Source organism: Ochlerotatus camptorhynchus, unplaced genomic scaffold (genome assembly GCF_037179485.1).
Source record: "Ochlerotatus camptorhynchus isolate MF236.1 unplaced genomic scaffold, CSIRO-AGI_Acam_v1.1 ptg000213l, whole genome shotgun sequence".
Classification (NCBI taxonomy): Eukaryota; Metazoa; Arthropoda; class Insecta; order Diptera; family Culicidae; genus Ochlerotatus; species Ochlerotatus camptorhynchus.
The window spans coordinates 3,877,696-3,903,651 of record NW_027040703.1 but is presented as its reverse complement, the minus strand read 5'-3'; the positions used below and the strand labels follow the sequence as shown (position 1 = coordinate 3,903,651).

The window sequence follows — 25,956 nt, the reverse complement described above, 5'->3', positions numbered from 1 at the left end:
CGTTCATTGGAAACGCAGCGTTTTAATTCAGTTCCCGGTCCCGGATTATTTTTGTAAAAGTGTCAGCGGAAAATGGAGAAATTGTCAAAAGCTTTGGAACAGGACGTATTCACGACACTGGCAGGTAATTAACGCATTTACTTTTATTGTCAACCAAATAAAAAAGGACATCGTTCGAGTAACCATTTGTTTGTTTATTTGTTACGTGTTAAATGAAATTTTCATCTAAATGTAGATCATGTCCGCGGATGCCTTTGAATCATGGGACAACTGTCCAGAAAAGGCGTTAGAAAACCGCCAAACGTGATGCCATTGGGAGTTGAGGAGGAGTTGGCAGCACCGCTGATTCGATGGATTTGTGTAAGTGTTTTTAATATTTTGCTATTTTGAAAAATAAATATCGTTACACAGCAAAAAAAAATGTAATATCGATCAACGTAATTCAAGCTGATGTATGAAATAATGATGTAATAGCAAAAAGCAGATACAATATTACATCAATGGATGTAATTTTGTTCGCAAAATCGATGTACATCGTACAATGTGATATTACACAACCGATGGATTGACCTGGTTGCATCAGTTTCGATGTAATATTCAACAACTTTTTTTGCTGTGTACCTTTTTATCAATAGGAATCCCTTTCGGCGTACGCAGTTCTGCATAATACGCCGGTGCCTCCCCACATTGTTGACCAGGGAAACGTCTACATGATGTTCATTGAGGGCCATATTTTTTCCTTGGGTACTAGATCAGTCCAAGCAGTAGAAACATTTGTAAAAAATTTCATTGTATTTAACTACAAGGTACCAGCTACATTGATTAAAGTAAAAATGAGTAGTTCACGACTCTCAGTTAACAAACTTTGTAATAAAATGTGTGAGACGATTGATGCGAATAAAATCTAGAAAGGATTTATTCCATTTAATTAAATAAATAAATAAATAAATATTACCGTTAAAATTCTTGTGCATTTTTATTCAATATTTAAAACGAACTTGAAATACAAAATTTGTTTTATTGAAGGTATTTCTATGCATTAAACAATGCATGTGGGTGTATAAATTACGCATTTATACTTTGTTCGGGGTGTCAAAACTACGCATTTTTAAGTTTACTATGTGGTGTAAAAAGTATGCAGATTCTGACGTACATTCAATTTACGCAAAAGAGAGTAAAAACAGTATACTCCTTTATTGGGTAGTCCCATTTTCCAAAGAAAGAGCGTACTTTATAGTCATAAGAGAGTTTATTTTGATAACCGTGCAAGCGACAGATACAGTAGCGCTGCGCTTGAGTGAAGGTGGAAGCAACGAGCAAATACACAAACCCTTCCTCTGAGGATGTAATCTTTGCTATCAAATTCGTTCGAAGCATTTACCTTTGAGCGACAGATGACGCGATTGTACCTGTCTCATAGCGTTCCCATGCATGCTAACCACTACGCCGGGCCCGTACCCTACACATACACTAAGGAGTGACTCCCTCCTATTTTGCGAGTTACGTGACTCTCTCTAACCGGTGAGGTGACAATTCTAGATAAACATTTAATCTATTTTTTTATTTCTATATGACGTTTTGGACGCTAGATAAGAACCTCCTTTATCAAACTATGTGGTCAAATTAGCACAATTTTTTTTTGCATAGCAGTGGTTATCAAAAGAGAAAGTCGATGAAGAGAATCGATCAAATCAGATAAGACCATTTGAAATGTTCATCGAGAATTGTGAGGTGACTCTCCATTTGTTTTTCATAGAGTCACCTCACAGGTAAGTAAGTAGAAATGTTCGCACACCAACTCTTAGAATAATGCGTCATCTGAATAATACATCGTTTTGGATGCTAGTGGGCCCAATTTTAGGAACACTAGGGACTGCCAACATTAGGGACATTAACCCTATGTATATTCTGAGAACTCTAAACTGGTCCCCTGACACCAGAAGTTAGTTTCAGTTCTTACGCAGGATTTCTTTCCGAATCTCGCTTGCCAACGCTCGATCTGATTTCTCATTTTTGTTTTGTTTTAGAAAAATTATGCTGTAATAAATGACTTCAATACGGTACAATAATTAATCATCATAGTATTTATAATAAAAAATATTCCATACATAATCATATAGTAGTAAATTAGTCGATAATTCCATTATAATAATCCACATCTAAAAAAAAAAATCAATCTGTCCTGCCTGGGGACCCTCCTGCTTCCCTTCTCCATGCCGCCATTTCAAACCTACTAGTACACTCCTAACAGACTAAGCGAAAGTGTAATAATTAAATCATTCTGATTTTTGTGTTTCTTTTTTTTCGATATCCTTTCACACAGCATTGCTCCGCAAATTAAGTGTTACACATTTCCAGCGATGTGGGTGGTTCTCCAAACTAGTTCCGAAACCAAAAGAAACAGAGTGAAGTTCAATTTCCATAAAAGTTATGATTTTCTTCCTAACATTTTCCGTGTTTTTTTTATACAAGCATTGCTTTCTCTTCATCTCCAATGCCCTTCCGCACTTGCAATCGATTGCAAAGGTGTATTTTCGTACATTTTCCTAACAGAGCTGGCAGTGTTTGCCACTCATAACGTACGTGGTTCGATGCGGTATTTGATTTTTTTTTGTTTCGATTGATCTTGTATAAATTCTTTTATTTAGTATCAATTTACAATATAAATATGTATGTTTCGGTATTTAGTCCTGCATTTTGCTAACACGTTCAAGCAGAAAGGGAAAGTACGAGAAGCATGAGGAGGAAAGTGCTTGCAGGGGTGTATGCTTAAGTCGTAAATATATGTCTATATGTAGGGCTTCCGCATGAATAGATTTTTTTTTTCGTTTTGCATTCTTCGTGCGTACATTGTGAATCTATAATCCTTACCACTGGAGTCTACTAGCGAGGGTGTTCTTCGATCTTTCTGGTTGATTGATTGATTGGTTAGCAAACGAAGAAGTAACGGCGATGAAAAAATCAACAAACAAGGAAAAGCAAAAAGAAGAGAAAAAAGTAATAATTCCGCTGCTAAGTGGCTGGCACAACGGGCCCGGTCATCTACAGGGTGTAGACGGCTTTCACGCTCGAGCCGGCTTTGCACATCGTGTCCTTGTGGAGATGGTATGTGATTGGTGCTTTGATTCCTAACCGTTCCTTGTAAATGCGACCGATCGAGAGGACGGCTTCGCGGTTCTGGAAGTTGGCAGTCCAGATGGCTGCAAAGAGAGAGAGAGAGAGAAAACGAAAACAAACGTGGGATTAGTTACCGTCAAACGGGGTGACTTGCAACAGCGGGATGACTTGCAACACTTGTATTGATACGCCGTTTTAGTTCGTTTGTAATGAAAGTAAACAAACATCAGCGCCTGTCATCACACGTGTATTGTTTACGCTCTATTTATTGTTACTGGTTATCGATCGAGTGAAAAATATAAGTTGTTGTTTTTTTCTGACATCATCAGTGCAGTTGATTATTCAGCTCAAATTTAGACATCGGAAAACTTAAATTATTGTTGGAAAATAAGAATAAACCCACCAAAATCGGTCACCTCCCAGGTTTTAGTATCCAACCATAGATAAAATTCTGTAAAAACAATATAACTAATAAATCTTATTGCTGTGCAAAAATCAGCTTTTCTGATATGTTTCACACTGCGGGGTGACTTGCAACAGTTATCGATTATAGCTTTAAAAAATGCTTGTTTACTTTCTAACAAAATTGTTATCAACACTTTCATGTTACAGGGCTTCTGTTACATCTGGAATCATGCCAAGGGCCTACAAGAAACCTGCTGGAAGTTGCACGTATGCTAATTTCTGAAAGGAAACTTTGGAAAAAGCGGCGCTAAAAGTTAAAAAGAACAGATTATCTATCCGGGAAGCGGCCCATCTTAAATGATCGTCAAGGAGTTTCTGAACAGCCAAGGAAAGGAGAACCGTATAAAAAACAACTGCTCTGGAAATGACTGGTGTACATCTTTCTTGAAACGGCACACCGTGCTGTCAAACCGATTGTCGGAAAATATTAAAAGGTCCCGTGCAGTTGTTTCGAAAGAAACAATTTCCAACTATTTTGGAAACATGAAGGAATCTATCAAGGATGTGAAGGCTGAATTCATCATTAACTACGATGAAACTAACCTAACAGATGATCCAGGACGCTCACAGGTCATTGTTCGACGGGGTGCAAAGCATGCGGAGCGAATCCTCGATTCCACAAAAACAAGTACTTCCGTGATGTTTGCTGGAACGGCATCGGGTATATTGCTACCTCCATTTGTTGTATACAAAAGCCGTTTTTTGTATGACACCTGGACCACCGGAGGACCTCAAAACACGATGTACGGATGCTCTAAAAGTGGTTGGTTTGATAACGATCTGTTTGAGAAGTGATTTTTTAAGGTGGCACTAGTTGTGGATCAGGGGTCTTCCAGCTTGCTTCAACAGGCAAGTACAAATGTGATCAAGACAATTCTTCGCCTGACATGCCTTCAAGTTACAGCACGTCTTGCATTTCCAATGTTGCTTATTTCAATCCTGAACATCACGGTCTGCAGTCCACCGATGACGGCTTCCTTTATAACACCGATTATGAACATACTGCACCGAATCGTAGCTGCCACGTTTCTGAAACTGTCAGCCCAGAACGCATTGCCTACCGCCCCATGGAAGCCCCTAAGCCTCTCAACGCAGTCGTGTGTACTGATTCCTGCCATCGTAGTCGTTCTGGCCCTGTGGTTGAGCACGTTGAAGGGGTCTTCCAACCTTCGATTTCAGGCAAGTATGTGTTTATTGAAACCAATTTCTCGCCTGATCAGTCTCCACGTTTAAGCGCAACGTCTTCTTCACCACCGACTGAACCTTGCCTTTCCGATTGCCAACCTATGTTATCCGATGGACTTGTGGTATATTATCAAAATGTTCGTGGCTTGCGAACTAAAATTGACGACTTATTCTTGACTGCTGTTGAGTCCAACTACGATGCAATAGTTCTTACCGAGACCTGGCTAGATGATCGAATTTCCTCAACACAATTATTTGGCAGTAGGTTCTCAGTTTTTCGTAATCACGCGGTGGTGGCGTCTTGATTGCGGTTTCCAAACTACTGAACTGTTGCCTCGATCCAGCTCCGGTTAGTACTTCTCTTGAGCAGTTATGGGTGAAGATTACGACGTCACACAACATGATAAGCATCGGTGTTATGTACCTTCCTCCTGACCGTAAATCTAATTTGAGCTGCGTTGAGAACCATATCAGTCCCATTGGTGCTGTATTGTCCCGATTACATCACAACGATCTAGCTCTGCTATTTGGCGATTATAACCAGCCTGGGCTTGTTTGGAATAGTTCCGCGAATGATCATCCAACCATTGACGTGCTTCCTGCTGTGCTCTTTTGGATGGTTTTAGCCTGCATGGTTTAATGCAAATTGATTCTCCCGGCTGCTTGATCTTGTGTTGGTGAACGAAGCCGCCGCACTAGAGTGCAGTGTCGCTGAGGCATCCGAGCCTCTGATACATCTAGACGCCGATCATCCAGCGTTGGAAGCATTCATCAATCGATCAGTTCCTGTTCTCTATGAAAACATCGTTGATGTACAAAGCCTGGACTTTCGTAGAACTGACTACGTCGCATTGAATCACTCACTGGCCCAGGTAGATTGGCAGTCGCTTGACTTGTGTTCGTCCATTGATGAAGCCGTTAACTATTTCGACGAAGTTGTTAGCCGATTAATAATGGATTGTGTGCCTCTGAGGAGACCTGCTCCAAAACCTGCATGGTCCAATGCTCGATTACAACACTTGAAGCGTGTGAGATCGAAGGCTCTTCGAAAATACAGCCAGTCCCGTAATCCATTCACCAAGCGATTATTTTCGTTAGCAAGTAATTGCTACCGAATGTACAACCGTTTTCTATACAAGAAGTACTCAAAACGTATGCAGACCAATCTCCGGCGTAATCCTAAGCTATTCTGGACGTTTGTGAAGACAAAAAGGAAAGAGTATGGGCTACCGGTTGAGATTCATCTAAGCCATAAACGAGCCAACACTTCTTTAGAGAAATGTAACCTCCTGGCTGAGCATTTCAAGAGTGTTTTCAACGATTCAACGGCATCGTTAAGCCAAGTTGCTGAAGGGATCAGAGATACTCCCAGTGACGCGTTCAGATTTGATATTTTCAAGGTCACATTGGACCTCGTCGACTCTGCCATCCAGAAGCTGAAATTCTCGAACGCTGTTGGGCCTGACGGCATTCCATCGTCCATACTCAAAAGATGCTCAACAGAGCTTTCCTCTCCGCTTTCAAAGCTGTTCAATATTTCGTTACAACAAGGTGTATTTCCCTCTAGCTGTAGAAACTACATTTCTCCTGACCATCATGGTTTCCACCCCAAACGTTCGGTCTCCACCAAACCTCGCTCCTTTCATTTCCCTATGCCTACGGAATATGGAGTCAGGGGCACAGGTGGACATCGTATACACGGATCTCAAGGCTGCTTTCGACCGGGTTGATCATGCCATTCTAATTGCCAAACTCGAGAAGCTTGGTGTTTCTCATGGACTCACTCGTTGGTTTGAATCGAATCAATCTGTTTTTTTTTTCTAAACACAAACAATCCCGTTGCAGTTTTTTTTCCGTGCATTGGCTACTTCTGATGTCTGGCAACACTTCTAATTTTTTTTTGAGCCGGAACAAGTGGAAACTAAGTATTTGGGAGTCATTTTTGTGTAAACAAACCACCATTTTCGAGCGGAAATACGAATATCAGCTAAAACTCATTACAAATCCCACAAGTCGGTAAGTTTTTCAATAGAAATATACTGTTTTGGAACTCTTTTCTTACACTGAAAATAGTTTTCATGTAGCTTCCATTGGAATCGCAAATGATTTTCATCCATAAACAAAATTAATGGAATTCATCTGAATTTCACATAACATTTATGTGGGAAGATCGAGTAGCCCCTCGGTGTAACTTGCGAAAAATTCAGTTCTCACCCAACCGTTACACAAAGTGTCTCGCGTGTGCGCGTTGTATTAATTAATTTGATAATAAAGTTACTTTTTCCGATATTCTCTCAACTCTAAACCCTTCCGTCTTACATGGGGGCTCGTCCGGGAAGGAGAGTTGTTGAGACAGTGAACGCGATGTGATTTAATTTCGCTTAAATTAATCACAAGAAGTACGACGCAAATCGCATTCAAGATGGCGGAACAAATAGACCTATTATGTGAGACGTTCACGAAGGTCGGAATCATGCGAGAGTGCGAAAAACGAGGATTGCCGAGCACCGGCAATAAAAAGGCTATGGCGAAGCGGATCATCGATCATGACGCGACGATGACTGCTATCGAGGAAGAAAAGGCAGACGATGATGGTGTTCGTGTCACCAAAGGCGAGGTGAAGGACAACAGCCAACATGACGATGATTCCGAAGGAGAAAACGACGACGAGAGCCGAAATACTGCCGACGAAGAGGACGCACTCACCGACGACGACGGTGACAGTGACGACGCGGAATTCTTTACACCAAAAACGAAGACGGCGAGAACGACGTCAACACCGAAGCCAGCCAGACGCCCATCCCCGGAGCAACGACCGTACTCGTTTCGGGATGTTGAAGACAGTATTGAGGCTTTCGGAGCCGACGAGGGACAGGATGTGAAGATGTGGATGAACCAGTTTGAGGCTATGTCGAAAACGGCTTGCTGGAACGCCGACCAGAAGCTGATTATGTGCCGAAAGAAGTTGGTTGGCACAGCACGACGATTTGTGTTTTCCCAACGCGATATGACGACGTTCCGAAAGGTGAAAGATGCCCTGATTCGTGAGTTTTCTCCATTCGTACGAGCGAGCGACGTACACCGTACGTTGGCTGGACGCAAGAAGAAGCCTACGGAATCAACACGCGATTACATTTATGAAATGCAACGGATTGCCCTGCCGATCGACCTCGACGAAGCTAGTGTGTGTGAATACATCGTCGATGGCATAACGAACGACGAGTTTCATCGATCCCTGCTGTACGGAGCACACACCGTCCGAGAGCTGAAGGCGAAGTTGCTGAATTTCGAGAAGGCGCAGAAAAAAGCCGAACCGAAGCCGAAGTTTGACGACGCCGCCGGCAGGAAGAAAGAACGTCAAAAGCAGGACTCGACGAAACAAAGCAGCAAATCTGAAGCGAAGAGGCGTTGCTTCAATTGCGGTGATGCTTCCCACGTTGCGAACGAGTGCCCTCAGAAGAGTGACGGACCGAAGTGCTTCGGGTGTAATTCTTTCGGTCATCTGTCAAAGGACTGCAGCGCGAAGAAGAAAGACGGTGATAAAAAAGCAGCTTCGAAAGTAAACGTGCTGCAAAACGTAAACATTGGCAAACCACGTGTGATGATCAAGTTGTTCGGTCGCGAAATTTCTGCGATTATCGATACCGGGAGTGAACTATCGTTGATCCGTAAAGATTTGTGGAAGGAGCTGTCGAAAACCGGTGCACGTATGGAAAAGTCGACAATGAAAGTGCGCGGGTACGGCGGGGAAGTGAGCGTTGTTTGCGGAGAGGCAAATCTCAATGCCGTCATTGAAGATGATGATTATGTGATTCGTTTCTACGTTGTGCCGGTTGACGCGATTGACATGCAGCTTCTGATTGGAATGGATTTCCTTAATGGTGTTGATTATTCGATCACACCTGACGGTGCGCGAGTGAAGAAGTATCCACCGATAACCGAAGAATCGGAACAGTGCGAAGCCAAGTGGATTCGTCGCGTTGAAGAGTTCGTAGGGGAAAATGAAATAACGGTCCCGTATCAGTATCGCGACGAAGTTGTGGAAATAGTTGAGAACTATAAGCCGAAGGATTCAGTGGTTGCAGCAAACAAATTGACGATTAACTTGAAGGATAATGATGTCGTTTGTGAAAATCCACGGCGCTTGGCCCAGCTGGAAAAAGATGTGGTGAAGAAGCAGGTTGGTGAATGGATTGAAAATGGAATAATCCAGCCATCCGAAAGTGAGTACGCGAGTCCAGTTGTGGTCGTTCCGAAGAAGGACGGGTCATATCGTGTATGTGTCGACTACCGCGAGATAAACAAGAAGGTTGTGCGTGACAAATTCCCGATGCCGAACGTAGAGGAACAAATCGATCGGCTGTCGGATGCCCGTGTTTATACCACGCTCGATTTGAAGAATTCGTACTTTCATGTGCCGGTAGATGAAAATAGCCGGAAATACACCGCGTTCGTAACTAGTGACGGACAATACGAGTTCCTTCGCGCTCCTTTCGGATTGTGTACCAGTGGTAACGCGTTCGGTCGGTTCATCGCGACGGTGTTCAAGGATTTGATTAACGATGGAACGGTTATGGCGTTTGTGGACGATGTAATAATCCCGTCCGAAAATGAAGAAGAAGGACTAAAAGTGTTGAAGCGAGTGTTGGAAGTAGCAGCGAATGCCGGGCTGCAGTTTAACTGGAAGAAGTGTGTATTCCTTCAGCGTCGTGTCGAGTATCTCGGCTACACCATTCACGATGGCCAGGTGCAGCCAGCTCCTGCGAAGGTTGAAAAGCTTTTGCAGTTCCCGCAGCCGTCAACAGTAAAGCAGCTGCAACGTTTTTACGGATTAGCCAGCTACTTCAGGAAGTTTGTTCCGGCGTTTGCAAGTATCGCTCGTCCGTTGTCAGGTATGTTGAAAAAGGGAAATTCTTTTCATTTTGACGATGTAGCGGTGAAAGCCTTCAACCGTATCAAGGAGATCCTTGCAAGCTTCCCGGTGTTGCGCATTTTTCACCCTGACGGCGAGATTGAAGTTCATACCGATGCCAGCAAGGAAGCGTTGGCAGGTATCCTGATGCAACGAGCGAAGGATGATGGGAAGTTCCACCCCTGCTATTTCTACAGCCGTTTAACCAGCGGCTCCGAGAAGAATTATCATTCATTCGAGCTGGAGACGTTAGCTGTTGTGGAATCCGTGAAGAAATTTCGGTGTTACCTGCTAGGTCATCGGTTCAAGATCGTTACGGATTGCATGGCCTTTAAGGATTCCATGTCCAAGAAGAAGTTGAATGCTCGAATTGCACGGTGGGTAGTAGACTTAGCCGAATTCGACTTCGAAGTGGAACATCGTCGAGGAGAGAAGCTGCCTCACGTGGATGCGCTCTCGCGAGCAAGTGTAATGGTCGTGTCTGCACCGATTGTCGCAAAGGTGCGTGCGGCACAGAACAACGACGACGAAGCGAAGGCGATTTCAGCTGCGCTGGAACAAGGTGATAAATCCAGCAACTGCAGTGTCTACAATGGTGTCCTGTACGAAGGTGATGGCGAGTCCAGGCGGTTGTACGTACCGGAATCTATGGCGGCCGAGATCATCCGATCGGCTCATGAACAGGGTCATTTTGGAGTTAAGAAGACGAAGGAGCGGATCAGTGCCGATTACTTCATACCAGGAATCGAAGAAAAGGTCAAGCGTTGCATTGCAACATGCGTCGCTTGCATCGTAGGTGAAAAGAAAAGAGGGAAGCCTGAGGGAGAGTTACATCCGATCCCAAAGGGCGACGTTCCGTTGGATACCTTTCATGTCGACCATCTGGGACCGATGCCGTCAACCAGGAAGGCGTACAACTATATCCTGACGGTCATCGACGGCTTTACCAAGTTCGTATGGCTATTCCCGACGAAGTCAACGACCGCTGAAGAAGCCATCCGGAAGCTACGAATCATCACCGATACCTTCGGTAACCCGAGAAGGATTATATGCGATCGAGGAGCAGCTTTCACATCGGGGCTGTTCACAAGATTCTGTGAGGATGAGAACATCGAGCTTCATAAGATTGCCACTGGCGTTCCCCGAGGCAATGGGCAAGTGGAACGAGTTCATAGAATCATTATTCCGATGATCGCCAAGATGTCCGTCGATAGACCTGAAGAGTGGTTCAAGCAAGTTACTGCCGTTCAGAAATGCTTGAATAGTAGTTGGCAGAGAGCGATTGAAATGACACCCTTCCAATTATTGACCGGCGTAAAGATGCGCACCAAAGAGGACCAAATTCTTCATGAACTACTGCAGAAGGAGTTACAAAGTACCTTCGAGGAGGAAAGGAGTGAGCTGAGGAAGATTGCACAGGAGGGTATCCAGAAGATGCAAGAGGAAATCGTAAACATTACAATCTACGCAGGAAGCCGGCTGAGAAGTATCAAGTTGGAGATCTAGTGGCGATACCGAAAACCCAATTTGGTATTGGTCAGAAGGTGAAGCCAAAGTTCTTTGGACCGTACGAGATCACCGCTGTACTCCCCAACGATCGTTACGAAGTACGGAAGATAGACGACGAGACCGAAGGACCGAAGAAGACATCATCTGCTGGCGACTGTATCAAGCCGTGGGCACTTCCGGGTCGGAAGTAGTGTCAGGAGAGGCCGTGTGGGAAGATCGAGTAGCCCCTCGGTGTAACTTGCGAAAAATTCAGTTCTCACCCAACCGTTACACAAAGTGTCTCGCGTGTGCGCGTTGTATTAATTAATTTGATAATAAAGTTACTTTTTCCGATATTCTCTCAACTCTAAACCCTTCCGTCTTACATTTATTTGTTTATTTGTTATGGTTGCATCAACAGACTAGAAATAGTCCCAATGATGTGTTGTAAAAAAGTACAGATTATACAGACGACATACATATACTACAGTTACTACAGTTACAAACGAAAATAACTTGGAAAGCATTGTCAAGTTACTAAAAATTTATAAGTCTTAAATTTTACACTTAGCTGTTGGGTATCAAGCGCCTTCGGTCAGCAAAAAAGGCAGAGAATCTTCGGCGAAGCATATTCCGTGTCAAGTGGAAATCGAACATCGACGCTACTCGGTTGAACACTAGCTGCAAGCCGTAAATAGCGCTCCCTATGCTATAATTAGTTCGAAGAAGTGGAAGTCTCAGCATAAGACTGTTGCGTAGTGATCGAGGTTGAACATTAATGTTCACTTGTTGCAGAATTGCTTCGCAGTCAATTCTTCCTTGCAGAGTATCGGCGACGGTTAAGGCTCTGAAAACATCTCTTCGGATACGTAAGGGCTCGATATTGATCAATTGGCAGCGATTCTCGTAGCTTGGAAGACGAAGTGGGTATCTCCAAGGCAGCTTACGGAGCGCGAAGCGAAGAAAACGTCGTTGAACAGATTCAATTCGCTCGGCCCCATTATTGTAGTTCGGGCTCCAGACAGCAGAGCAGTATTCCAACGTAGATCGTACGAGAGAGCAATAGAGCGATTTCAAGCAGTAAATGTCCGTGAAGTTCTTAGTAATCTTGAAGACAAAGCCAAGCGTTCTGGACGCTTTGTCGACGACATACGATATATGGTGTGAGTATGTCAGCTTTGAGTCTAGAAAAACGCCTAAGTCTTTCACGCAGTGCACCCGTTCGATAGTCGTGCCTAGTAGTTTGTAGTTGAAAATAATCGGTTGTTTCTTGCGTGAGAAAGTAATAACTGTACACTTAGCTGGGTTGACCACCAGTCGGTTTAGACTACACCAGTCAGCAAAGATGTCAATCTGATTTTGGAGAGAACGGCAGTCGGCGAGTCAGCGGATGCGCAGAAAAACTTTCAGATCGTCTGCAAACGATAATCGTGGCTCTGTGATAACATGGTGAACGTCGTCGAAGTAGAGGAGAAATACCAATGGTCCCAGATGGCTGCCCTGAGGTATACCGGACTTTGCGCAGAAACTTGCTGAGCGACAAGTACCCAAAGTTACTGTCAATTGGCGCTCCGTGAGGTATGAACGAAACCATCTCAAAAGATTTCCACCGATCCCTAGCCTATCAAGCTTAGCTATCGCAATTTCGTGGTTCAGCTTATCGAAGGCTGCCGTAAGATCTGTGTAGATAACGTCCGTTTGGGTCCGAGCAATCAAACTGTCTGTGATGTAAGACGTTAGGCACAGCAGGTTCGTAGTTGTGGAACGCCCAGTTATGAATCCGTGTTGATCTGTACTTAGATATTGCCTGCAATGCGCATTTAGGGACTATATGACAACCAATTCAAAAAGTTTTGATACAGCACTCAGCGATGTGATTCCCCGGTAGTTGTTTACGTCGCGTTTGCTACCCTTTTTATGAACAGGAAACATATCCGCAGTCTTCCAGCAAGACGGAAAGATGCCGCTGGAAAGAGAGAGCTGGAATATGCGGCGCAGTGGATCTAAAAGACAAGTGATGTTCTTTTTAAGAATAATCGACGGAACACCATCGGGTCCAGCCTTAGTTGAAGTCTTAAGTTTAGATGCTGCTCTAGAAATCGTATCTGTAGTGGCTTCGACCATGCTGAGCGTTTGGTTGATCAAAGGAACATTACTGGCCGCGGAAGTAATGATATTAGCGGAGAGTTGCTCGGCTACAAACACACTAGCAAATTTGGCTGAGAACAGGTTGCAAATGTCTTGTTGATTTCCAGCAGTTTCACCATTAAAAATCATGGAAGAGGGTAAGCCGACTTCTCTGCGTTGCTCATTTACGAAGTTCCAGAAGGATTTCGGGTGTGATTTTAGCCGCCGTTGAATCCTCCTTTGATAGCGTTGAAAACAGAGACGACTTAACCGCTTATACTCGTGGTTGAGTCTGACATAGTAGCATTTCAGTGGCAGTGTGCGGAGTATAGTAAATCTTCTGAGAGCAGCCTTCTTAGTTCTTTTCAACGAGCGAAGATCTTTCGTCATCCACGGGACGCGAGAGTCGATATGAATGATCTTTTTGGAAACGTGTCTGTCAATGACATATGCCAAGACGTGAGAAAAGGTTTGTGCAGCAATGTTGACGTCTACAGGATCTAGTATATGCTCCCAATCTAGATTAGACAGCACATGGACGATACTGCAATGGTCAGCTCTACGGAAGTCATATGACACAGCGTTTGGAGTGCTGGTGAAATCATGGACAATATTATTTTCGATCACGATAACTAAAGCAGGGTGATGATGCACTACCTTGACTAAAGGTTCGGGTGCCGTGGAGAGGAAAGGAGCTGTATCACGAGCACTCACAAAGCAGAGATCCAGGGTGCGGTTGTTTTCATTCAACAGGCCATTGATTTGTGACAGAATTGCGGTACTATAACTGTCCAGGAGCTGGATGGTTCCTACGTGGAAAGATGAACGCTCGTGATCAGGACAAAAGAAACCACTATGGGTTGGAGTCCATGCAATGTCCGGTAGGTTAAAATCGCCAAGAACAATAACTTCGTCGGAAGGGCCTGCTTTGTCTGAAGCGGTCAAGACGGATCGACAATGTGCGTCAATAAGCTCCAAGTCACGGGTTCGATCTGGAGGAATATACACTGCACAGAGAAGTAATTGACGATCACCAAGTTGAATAGCCACCCACATTTGTTCAACCCTGTTCCAGGAATCGTCCTCGATAACTTCTGCTTTCAGCTTGGAATTAACTGCGATAAGGACGCCTCCCCCAGTAGTTTTCCTACTATTATTCGTGTTTCGATCGCAGCGAAATATTTCGTAGCCAGCACCAAAGACATAGTTTGAAATGGTTCGATAATTGAGCCATGTTTCGGTCAAAACTAAAATGTCGTAGCAGTGATCCATGACGGCCAGATGATAATCTTCCACGAGGCCGTTCATACCACCAACGTTCTGATAGTAAATCGTTATGTCCGAATCGCTGTTCGGATTTATGCGATCATGTTAATTTTATATGATTTTTCATATGAATTTCATTGGCCTCATAATATTCATGTGATTTGTGGTGAGATTTTCAGCTATGTGATCACATGAAAGCTATGTGAAATTCACATGGTTTTCATCCATTAGATATGTGATAAATTTTTTGAGTGTAGATCATGTACTTTTTTCAAACATTGTGTAGTTCATGTCAAATGTTACAGTTTTCTACAATGAAAAATGCTCGCAATACTGTTACATGCTATTTTACGTTTCAGCTAAAAGTATGTCGAACATACCGTATGCAGAGTCGGATGACGAGGTTGAAAGAGAGCTGGCGAAAATTTGTGGACTACCTGATAATCCCGATGTGTCCGATGATGAACTGGAAGCTGATCCGGAACTCTCTACCTTGAGCAAGCTAGATACATCTCTGATCGATATTCTCGCTGGAAGTGATGATTCAGATGATGCTGCTAAGGGCAGTGGGACTGAACGGCACACATCCATTGATGAACCACAACCGTGTTCTTCGGGTTATCACAACCGTAAGCATTTAAAAGCGATTCCTCACCCACGCACGATTACCCGCATTGAAAACAGTTGAAAGTGTCTAACCATCTATTCGGGTCATTGTGCTAACCTTATATGATATTGTTGGATCATATCTGATATCGTTTATATATGTTACCGATTTATTAGGAAAGCCAACTACTCAAGCATTATCCGAAACATCAGCTTCAGATGAATCGGATGACGATCAATCAAGCGAAGATTTTTCCCAAGTGGACCAATCAGACGATGATGAAGTTGACTGGAAAAAAAGGCGATTGGTCCCAGGATCCCAATACAGCCAATTTTGATAATGTTCGTTTGCAAGCCTTGAATGCAAGACCTGTAGCCTGTTTCGCACAGTTTTTCGACGATGACATATTGAAACTTATAGTTACCCAAACTAACATCTACGCAGACCAACAGCAAAGTCGACACTGGGAACCGGTATCTGAAGCAGAAATCAAAGCTTTTCTAGGGATTACCATTATGATGGGTCTCAAGCCTCTTGCAAGTGTTGATTTGTACTGGTCAAGTGATCCATTTTTCCGTACGGACGAAATTGCTTCCATTATGCCGTGCAAGAGATTCAAAAAAATCTTAGAGAATTTGCATCTGAATGATAATCGTATGATGCCTCCAAGGAATTCAGATCATTTTGACAAACTGTACAAGATTCGTCCACTTCTTGATTTACTGAACACTGCATGCCAAGGAGCAGTACAGTCCACATCATCGCAATCGATTGATGAATCGATGATTCTGTTCAAAGGGCGATCGACATTGAAACAATATATGCTACTAAAACCTATCAAGAGATGCTATAAGGTGTGGACAAGAGCCGACAGTGAGACTGGTTACGTATTTGAGTTTGATATTTATACTGGCAAACGCGATGACAATGGGGGAGAGGTAGCTCATCGATTCTTCCGGTTCGCCTCCTAGCATCGTGCTATAAGGTACCAGGCGATAACCAGGGTAGTTGATCCATAGCTCGATGACGTCATTTCGTTGGCGTCTGCAATGGGAAATTCTCATAGCAGGCGTTGACGATGGGACGTTGTCGAGTTGTTGAATAGCAACTATCGTGGTAACTCACCGATTACCTGTCGATCTGCCAAATTTGGAAAGACGTCTGCATTGAATTGTCTCATATAATAATATTCCGCCCACTATATTACAAGAAATTGCGAGTAGCTGAGTGGAATGGAGATAAGTTAAGCATTGGGTACAGGACCAAGTCTCCCCTGGGTGGTGCCAAAAGATAAGCGCAATAGAATCATCAAGTTGCCATAAGGCACGGAATGAGACTATTGCATGGCTGGGTAGTCAAAGTCTTCCATTCGTTAGTCATTTCAGGTGGATTAGAACAGGTTTCGGTGGGCGTTGGCCAGATTTGGATTTTTCAGATGTAATCCTGGATAGGACCCTGTCATTGAACGTCGCGTGAAAGTGGAACTTAATGAAGGCCTGAGTACTTTTTCGTAGTTTTTAGTTTTCGGATTTGAAAGATCGTCGGTTACAGTGGCCTGCTTACTGAGCAGAAAAACGCGGTCCCAGGTCCTTACATATCAAAGAGATTTATGGTAAAATCGCTTGTGTATCGTGTATTTTGCGAAACTCGTTGTTGTCGTTGGTTCCGGGTTTGAATGGATACACAAATTTGAGCAACGGTATTATGTGATATGAGGGGCTCGGTGGCCTTAGAGCAACCGTTTTTGCTTACTGAGCAGAACATCATGAGTCTAATCTCAGTCCCATCCACATTCAAGATTCGTCAATCGTTTTATTTGTTAATATGACTACATGGTAATAACAGCAACTCGGTGATTAAAAAGGTGCTCGTCTGCCTAGTGGCAAACGTTTTTGCTTACTGAGCAGAAGACCGTGGGTTTAGTCCCAAGCTCCTTCGCGTTATATGATCGTTAGGACATCAATTCAGCTTATCGTTTACCAAAACGAACCCTGCTGCAAACCCAACCCTCTTATCCAACATCCCAGTGATTCCTCGTGGAAGTGCAGAGGTGTTCTCGGCTTCCATCAAAGCGAGTGTCATGTCAACACAATCCTTCCCATTCCTTTCTTGACCTGTGTTCGGGCGCGGCCGGCGCTGGTATTGCCTAATTTAAGATCACCAGTTTTTACACATTGAGGATGATTGCTAGTCCCAAGCATCGTCTATTGGTTCTCTGTGTAATTACAGCTGATCTGGCAGTAACAGAGTAGCAACCGTGGGCGGTCAATCAAGCTCAAGCTCAAGCTATACTGGCAAACGCGATGACAAGTCTCCTACTATAGGCCTAGGGGCCAATGTAGTCAAGAATCTAACGCAGAAACTAATTGATGAAGGATTTCAAGGTCATGTGACCTTTGATAGTTTTTTCGCCTCATACGGTATATTACAATACTTATATGATCACGGAATTTATGCAACGGCTACAGTGAACAGTAATAGTTCGGACCTACCTGTACTACTAAAAAAGTACAAAAGAAAGTCCCAACCGAAAAGGCGAAAGCGTTTCCTGAGAGGGGAGTACAAGTGGCGTTTGAAGAAAAACGTTGCTTTTGTAATGTGGCAAGATTCCAAAATGGTAACAATGTTGACTACAGCATTCCATCCTAAAACCGCGACAGCTACGTGTGAAAGGAAGCAACATGATGGTACCAGAAAAATCATCGTATGTCCGAAAGCGGTTCAGGAATACACAAAGCGGATGGGCGGAGTTGATCGGTTTGTGATCAAAAGAGAAGCACGTATGGGGTCGGTAGAAGAAGCCAGAGGTGGTGGCTGCGGATTTTCAATTTCTGCATTGATTTGGCTATTACGAATGCATACTTGTTGTATGCATCTAACAACCATGTGCGAAATCACGTGACTCAGCTGCAGTTCAGGTTGAAGTTATCACGAGACCTTGTTGGTAACTATACTTCGAAAAGGGCAGCCTCCAAGCGAACCAAGATATTCTACAAAGAAGCCTACAATGTATTCAAACTATCAAAAAGAAGGAGTACCAGATAATCTACGCTTTTCAGATGTTGGAAGTCATAAACTGGAACAGTTGGCTACCTATCGTCGTTGTCGCCTATGTAGTACAAAGGCTAAAAATAAGAGGTCCAAAATTCAATGTTCCAAGTGTAAGGTACCACTTTGCGCAACACCTTGCTTTGATTTGTTTCACGTAAAACTTAATTGAAATTGATCAATGTCTATCTTACAATTCGTTCCAAAAATAAAGTGCACCTGCAGGGCAGTGGCAAACATATTGCCACCAATATTGTTGCGCTAGTAAGGCAGTGGCAAACATATTGCCACCAAGGTTTTTGGACTTCGAAGGCAGATTCTGCTTTGACATTTAAGCTACATTACACGGATATCATAGCCAAAGCTAACTATAGACGCTATATTCATAGTCTGGCGGTAAGAGATAAACTAGCCTATGGCTAAAAATCTCTCTAATAAATGAAAAAAAAAATAGTCTGGCGGATATAATATCGATCTATCAAAAAGCGGAACCAATTCAATATATTTTAGACCAACAATTGAAAATAATTTATAAACAAAACATTGATTATTCTTTCTTCGCCAATCGAACGCAAATTACCAGCATCATCGGATAAGGGAAGCTTTCCCCAACACAAAGATGGTGTTAGTTTGCGAAGACGTGCCTTGAGTCACGAGAAAAAGGTTTCCTAAGTTTTGATCGCAATAGCTTATGTGCTCTTTTCTGTTGTAGGTCGTGATTTGTTCGATTGGTTCCGCTATTTGACAGTTCAATTGGTTCCCGAGATTCTATCCGCCAGACTATGAATATAGCGACTAAAAAGCTAACAGGCAACTCGGATTCATCTTTAAGATCTCTGATGAGTTTCGGGATCCTACCTGCCTGACAGCTCTATATTGTTCTATAGTGCGATCGATCTTGGAGTTTGGTGTAGTAGTATGGTGTCCGAATGAAACAGTTTGGATAGCGAGGATCGAGTCTGTTCAGAGGAAATTCGTTCGTTACGCTCTTCGCCATCTTCCTTGGTACGATCCTACGAACCTTTCACCCTACGAAGATCGTTGCCAACTACTGGGTATTGAAACTCTTGAACGTAGGCGGAAGATTAACCAGGCAGTTTTTGCAGCAAAAGTGCTGATAAGCGAAATCGACTATCCCGGGATTTTGGCTGAATTCGAAATCTATGCACCTGAACGAGTTCTACGATCGAGAAGTTTCCTGCATCTCGAACCCCGTGCAGCTAATTACGGATTACATGATCCAATACGGTTCATGTCTGCCCGTTTCAATGAATTCTATGTTTTTTTTTCGATTTCAACTGCACAGTGGAAACAAGGATGTGGATAACTGACCATCAGCCGGAAAGGAATCTGCCCGATATCGCTGAACGTCTTACCTCCACGGTGTATGATGATTGAGAGAGGAAAATGCCGTGTCCAGTTCGTTGTCCTCGCAACGCTCATCATGGCTTACTACGAGTCCCTGCGATAATGCTGAATGTTCAGCACACTGCACAGAGAAGCATTGGGCGCTCTTTGCACCCACACATATCTTCCCTTCACTCATAAAATTCGTTTCATGGTCATAGATCCTTCCCTGTTTCCCGAATTCTCTGTTCCTCAGTCCACTTAATAACTGTGCACGCACGAATCTGTCCTCGTCGTCAACGCTGTAGTTGCACGATCGTGCTTTACACATCAACCCGGCGTGAAAAGCGACCGCCGTTTTCCTGCTTCTTTCTAGAAAAAAGCCTCGTGCTCTGCTGCCGTGTCCGTCATCGACCGTAGGTAGGTTTTGATGTTCGTAACGAAGACTCGGTAGCAGTCCAGGTTTGTCAAGCTTGGGTGAAGCTTTGCGCCTTTGCGGTTTTCACGATTCCTTGCAGTTCGTCGCCCATGGAGAGGAAGAGTAATTGAGTCCTCTTAATTGGAATATTAACTTTACCGAGCGAAACACCTATCTCGAAGTTTGCTAAGTAACGATTCCATTCCTCCCACATTTTATTGGCGGCGATGCCACTTGGGAACGGTTTCATGTGATCCCAGCGGATGCTGGAGGATGAACTTCCACCGACACTTGCATAAGCGTTTACTTCGCTAGAGAGGTTCCAGCTGTTATCAGCATTTCTAGGCATCGTCGGTCCAGAGTTTGACTGAAAGCGGCTCAGGGCGTCATTTATACCCGCGAGTATTTTCTCCATACGGTCGATCCGTTCGGCGTTACTGGTGTGTTCCAGTGTGTCCTGGCTTGCGTTTTCGGTGGGGATTGCTTCAGGGGTAGATGGGCTAACCGATGGCGATCTCGATGAATAAGCAGATGTACCATCCGAGTTCGATTTTTTGGCATCGTGTGTGTCGGTATCGGAGTCACTAGCATCACTTTCTGAGATGGTGCTGCTGTCGCTACTAGAAATCATCTCAGAGTCGATTTTGTTATCGATTTGAACATCTTCCTCAACGCAGCCGGTTGGTTTGTCAACCACTCCAACATACCTGCCGTTGCTCTCAGTCATATTTCTAGGATCTGCTCTCGGGTCCACGTGATCATAAGATCCGCAGCACGATTTTTTTTAATCCTCTCTGTTAATGCACAATGTGTCCGGTGCGCGATCGTAAGATCCGCTGCTAAGGGCATGTCATCATTTCATCAATGCGCGACCTTTCCGATCCGCGCGATCAATGCGCGACCTTTCCGATCCGCATTGTGCACAATCTCAATAGATTTGCGTTTTATGCATAAAAAAAATCGAAGCGCGATTTTTTTAATCGACTCAATCTAACCTAACCTTTTTTTCTATGCGGCGTTGAAAATTTTGGGAGATTCCTTTCCGGCTTCTAATCGAGGTTCAGATTTTTACGTTGCAGCAAAGGTTGGTTGTTGCAACTCCTGGCAGGATCGCCATTGTGGATAACTGACCATCAGCCGGAAAGGAATCTGCCCGATATCGCTGAACGTCTTACCTCCACGGTGGTTGATGATTGAGAGAGGAAAATGCCGTGTCCAGTTCGTTGTCCTCGCAACGCTCATCATGGCTTACTACGAGTCCTTGCGATAATGCTGAATGTTCAGCACACTGCACAGAGAAGCATTGGGCGCACTTTGCACCCACACAAAGGACAACTCCATGCCATAGGACGAGGTTATTATTTTTTTTATGATGAAGACCATAGTATTATTATTATTATTCGGTGTTTATTTTTATAATTGATGTGTTTGCTGTCCTTTTTATATTGTTTCTTGTATTTTGAAAAGATATGGGGTTTTTACGCCTGTTTCGCAAATATTTGCCAAATAGGCTTTTCCCCATCAATCTTCATTTAGACAACAAAGGTCCGATGAAGAGAATAATAAATAAATAAATAAATATTAAAAAAAATACACGATGACAAAGAATTTTGTGCTCCAAAAGTTCTAATCGGAGATAATTTAGCAAGTCATCTATCCATGCGTGTGTTGCAATCGTGCAAGGAATTCTATATAAGATTCAGATTTCTTCCACCCAATAGCACACATCTCCACTCAATCCACAACAAGTGATAAGAAAACTTCCAGATGCCAACAATGAAACCGAGGCTGAAAATTCATGGTCGAACGCTTTTGTCAGCGTTCTAAAGGAGGCGCGATTTCTGACATCCCCGCAAGTTGGACAGGTCCGTAAAAAGCGAATCCTCACTGAACACCTGGACAGACCGTGACTGCCGAAGACGTGATGGAGAAGACTGGTTTGAATTCTTCTCTTCAACAACAACGAAGCGCACAAAGACAACCAAAGTTGGACAAACTAACAACAACAGGAAACAGACTAAGCAACAAGTGCCTTCAGCTCATCCTCCGGCACCAAAAGCATCTCAGAAAAATCCAATTATCAAATTGTTTTAAAGGACTTGCAACACCCATCGTTTTGATATTTTCTAGTAAATTATAAAATGCAATATTTTTTTGTATATTTTTATTTTCGAGTATGAACACTCATTAAAACTATCGCATAGTACTAGAACAAAAAAAACTTGTTTTTGAAAAGTTGGGAAGAGAGAAACTTGAAAAGTGTTGCAAGTGACCCCGTTTGACGGTAATCAAGATTCCAAGAGCAATATTCGAGATATCAAACTTACAATATTTATTAACAGAATTCGATTAATATAGGTACAAAAGAAATAAGGTTCCAATCAAGTTATTTTCGGTTCCCGGTTCAGTGGGCACCCTGAGATCTTAACCAAATTCGTTTCAATTGGACATCGAAAGAGCAGTGGGCAGCAGGGGTTTTTAAAGCTGACCCACCCTACTGTGCATAGGCATAGACTGAGAAAGCTCTTAATTAACAACTTTGGAAGTGCGCAAAGAACACTTAGCTAAGAGCCGGCGTGAAGTCTCAGTGGGGACGTAATAAAGCCAAAGAAGATGTCTTAGGCTGGTTCTTGTCTTACCGAGTCCTAGTGTTTTAAAATGTAAAAAAAGAAAAAACTTACCAATCTTGTCACCTTTCGGGCGTACATTAACTACAGCCCCGCAAATTTCATCTGCACTTTCGAATGCCTCTCCTATAAGACACAATATCTGCGAATAACATAAAATAGCACACGAATAAGATCAATTTGAATCCATACAAGCAATCAACGAAACCGTACCGTATCCAACCAGTACTTGTCCAGCTCCTGGCGCTGCCCTCGAGGCACATTGACCATCCATCGACCACCGCGCTGGTTGCCATCGTCTTCCCACATCGGACGTACGCCCGTTTTGAACAGTGAATAATCGCTACCGGTCTTGATGTCGGCCGGGCTCTTGATGTGATTGTACAGGCTCCAAAAGTCTTCGACGGTCGAGAAGCTAGTCACCTCGTTCAAGGTGTCCTCCCACGATTTGCTGCGGTCCGGTTCCTGGTACCAGAGCGTCCAGGTGAACTGCAGCGGATGCTTGATCAGACATTCCGGATCTACCACGACACCCTGATCGGCGTGGTTCTGCTCAGTGCTCTCTGCCTGATTCTGTTGGGTTAGGAAGGAAGAAATTCGGATTAATATTGAAAGTTAATATAAAGAACAGTTTACCGACATAATCATCATAGGGATACGTGTAATCACAATCGTGGTGGTAATCATCGAGCGAACGGCGAACGGGGATGTAACTTTGAGATCCGGAGTGTAGCAGCTGCTTGTAGTAGCTGTTTAGGTTCATGCTCGCGATTCCACTTAGTAGCTTGGTGGTAGTGCTGAGGTTTCAGATATTATTTTTTTCTTTTTCCGGATAATCTTTCTTGGGGTTTTTCAGGTTTGATCTGCCCAAAAATTATGATTTGAATGACAGTTAACGAGCAAACTCTTTTCTTGGATTACTGCGATCGAAGACATACACCTATAGTGTGGGTGAGCCAGTAGTGGAGGTACTAGCCATTTTATTAATTAAACAATAAATATACTATGTACATACAATTGTTATACGTTAATCTATAGCTTTCAACCTCTATTTTGATTGAAAAATATTACACTGTAATAAAAGTGCATACAATTTTAGAAAACTCATCCTCCATTAATAGGAACACTGTTCCAGTAGTTGTGTTAGTTGCTAACTTTGATTTCTATAATAGTGGAATGCGTTGGTTTCTTATGGGTTCCACTATTATATGAACACTACCGTAACTATAGGTGCAAAGGAGTGAAAATATTAAGGAAAATTAATGATTTTCCGTAATTTTTGGGCTAATTTTAAGTTTGAAATATGCAAATATGCTTTATTTTAGGACAGCTACCGATAAAAAATAATCTTATCCGGGTCCTCCTCACTATTCCGGCACAACCTCCATACCGCAACTATAGGTACACCACTATTACTGGAACACCTACCCTATATAATAATTCTTGAAAACGAATATATGATTCTCTTTACATCCCCACGGCCATGTAAAAACATTTTCAATTCTTTTGAACACAGTTGGAAGAAGTAAACTATTGTCTAGCATACGACAAAAACGCCAAGAATCGGTTTTATAGCCAAGTTATTAACGAAAGAGAAAGTCGATGAAGAGATCAGACTTAAGACCTAATGCATTGTTAGACTTGGTGTTTAAATTAATTAAAATTATATTCTGTTGGTTACATATTTGGTCATGCTATAGGTATTAAGAACTCCTCCGATTGCCGTAGGTTTGTACCCTAACAGTATATTTTTAAGTATAAACTCTACCTTAACTTGGTATTTGCAGAACAAACTATGTATCAAGACTCGATAAGGTCTGTTTATTATTGCCTACTTACCAGTAATTAACTAAAGACTACCAAACACGCAATAATGCGAAGCGAGCAAACGAGTAATGCGTAGTATTTTCCCCGAAAAAGTCCTATAACAATAATTCCAAAAAAAAAACCGGCTTTCTTAAATCTTATTTCATCAAAACTGGCAACCCTCCCTTAAACGCAACCAAAAACCCCAAATCGACCATCATCAGTCGTCAGCCATCGCAAAAGGCGAAACAGGGAAAGCAAGGGACGAAAAATTAGCACCCGTCTCGTGAATGATTCAATATGGTTGCAGCAGCAGCAGTGACATTATGCAAAGGAGGACGAAGGATTTCCCCCGCAGATGAAAATCACTGCCATCGGTCCAAATTTCCGCAGCAGGATAACGGAACCCATTTCCATTCCACGCGCCGCCGATGGTTTCCAAAAAAAAAAAAAAAAAGCCACCACCTAGATAGGTTGTGTTGGAAGGAACCTTACCTCAACCTCTTCGTTCGATTTGCCAGCCATTGTCGTCGTCGCTGTTAACACACTTTCCCGGAAACAATGCAGATTACGCGAATGATAGTCCAGATGTAGCGGGTAGAAAATCACTCGTTAGCACTTGCCGGCTGCACTTTAAGTTGTGAAAAACGCTGTCGAAAATGGATCGTCGAGAAAATTGAAATTTTGTGTCACACACGCAGGGCACCGTCACTGAGCCCACCACCGCCGCACACGATTGAAAGAGGATGGAAAACGTCTTGGCAATTTCACTCGACGAAAGTGACTGCTGAAACTGACACGCGATAATCGAGGACCGCTGTGGTGGTGTGCGTGTTGTGTAATGCGAGAGAGGGTGATAAAAGTGCGGGGAAAGAGAGAGATAAATGACACTTGGCTGCGGCGTACAAAACTGAACGAAACCGGTGGCTGCATACCTGGGCGAGGGGCACTTATTTGACTAAATAATTGGGATGGCTGTATACACACCTAATTTTGAGTTCAAGTTCCAGCAAAATGAATTACTGAAGTGAATCCAGCAAAAGCAAGTTTTGCTGTAAAACCAGTAATCGGTATTATTTTGCTGATTGTTCCAGCTAACATAATTAAATGTCATAATCAAGATCGGTTCTATCGTTGGCAGCTGCGAGCTATGAGATAATTTTTCAGTCGGTTGAAAAATTAATAAGTGCGCACCATAAATTTATCACTAGACAATCAATAATGCTGCGGAAGTCATGAAGTACACAGCAAAAAAAGTTGTTGAATATTACATCGAAACTGCTGCAACCAGGTCAATCCATCGGTTGTGTAATATCACATTGTACGATGTACATCGATTTTGCGAACAAAATTACATCCATTGATGTAATATTGTATCTGCTTTTTGCTATTACATCATTATTTCATACATCAGCTTGAATTACGTTGATCGATATTACATTTTTTGTTGCTGTGTAAGCGTAAAATTCAAACTTTAAGCTGTTTTGTACCAAGGCTCCTTTTTATTTTTACAGTCAGGCAAAATTTCATCGGTAACCCATCA

General features: G+C 43.0%; 1 protein-coding gene across 1 annotated transcript; it reads right to left on the bottom strand.

The window, feature by feature from the left end:
• Positions 1-2,069: 2,069 nt before the first annotated feature.
• Positions 2,070-25,200, bottom strand: LOC135703374 (eukaryotic translation initiation factor 4E1-like). The gene is made up of 4 exons (XM_065224567.1): positions 24,909-25,200; positions 22,821-23,180; positions 22,662-22,749; positions 2,070-3,200 (listed from the first exon to the last, which is right to left on the bottom strand). The coding sequence occupies exons 1-4, from the start codon at positions 24,936-24,938 to the stop codon at positions 3,043-3,045; spliced, it is 636 nt and encodes a 211-aa protein (XP_065080639.1). The 5' UTR covers positions 24,939-25,200; the 3' UTR covers positions 2,070-3,042.
• Between the last annotated feature and the right edge of the window lie 756 nt (positions 25,201-25,956).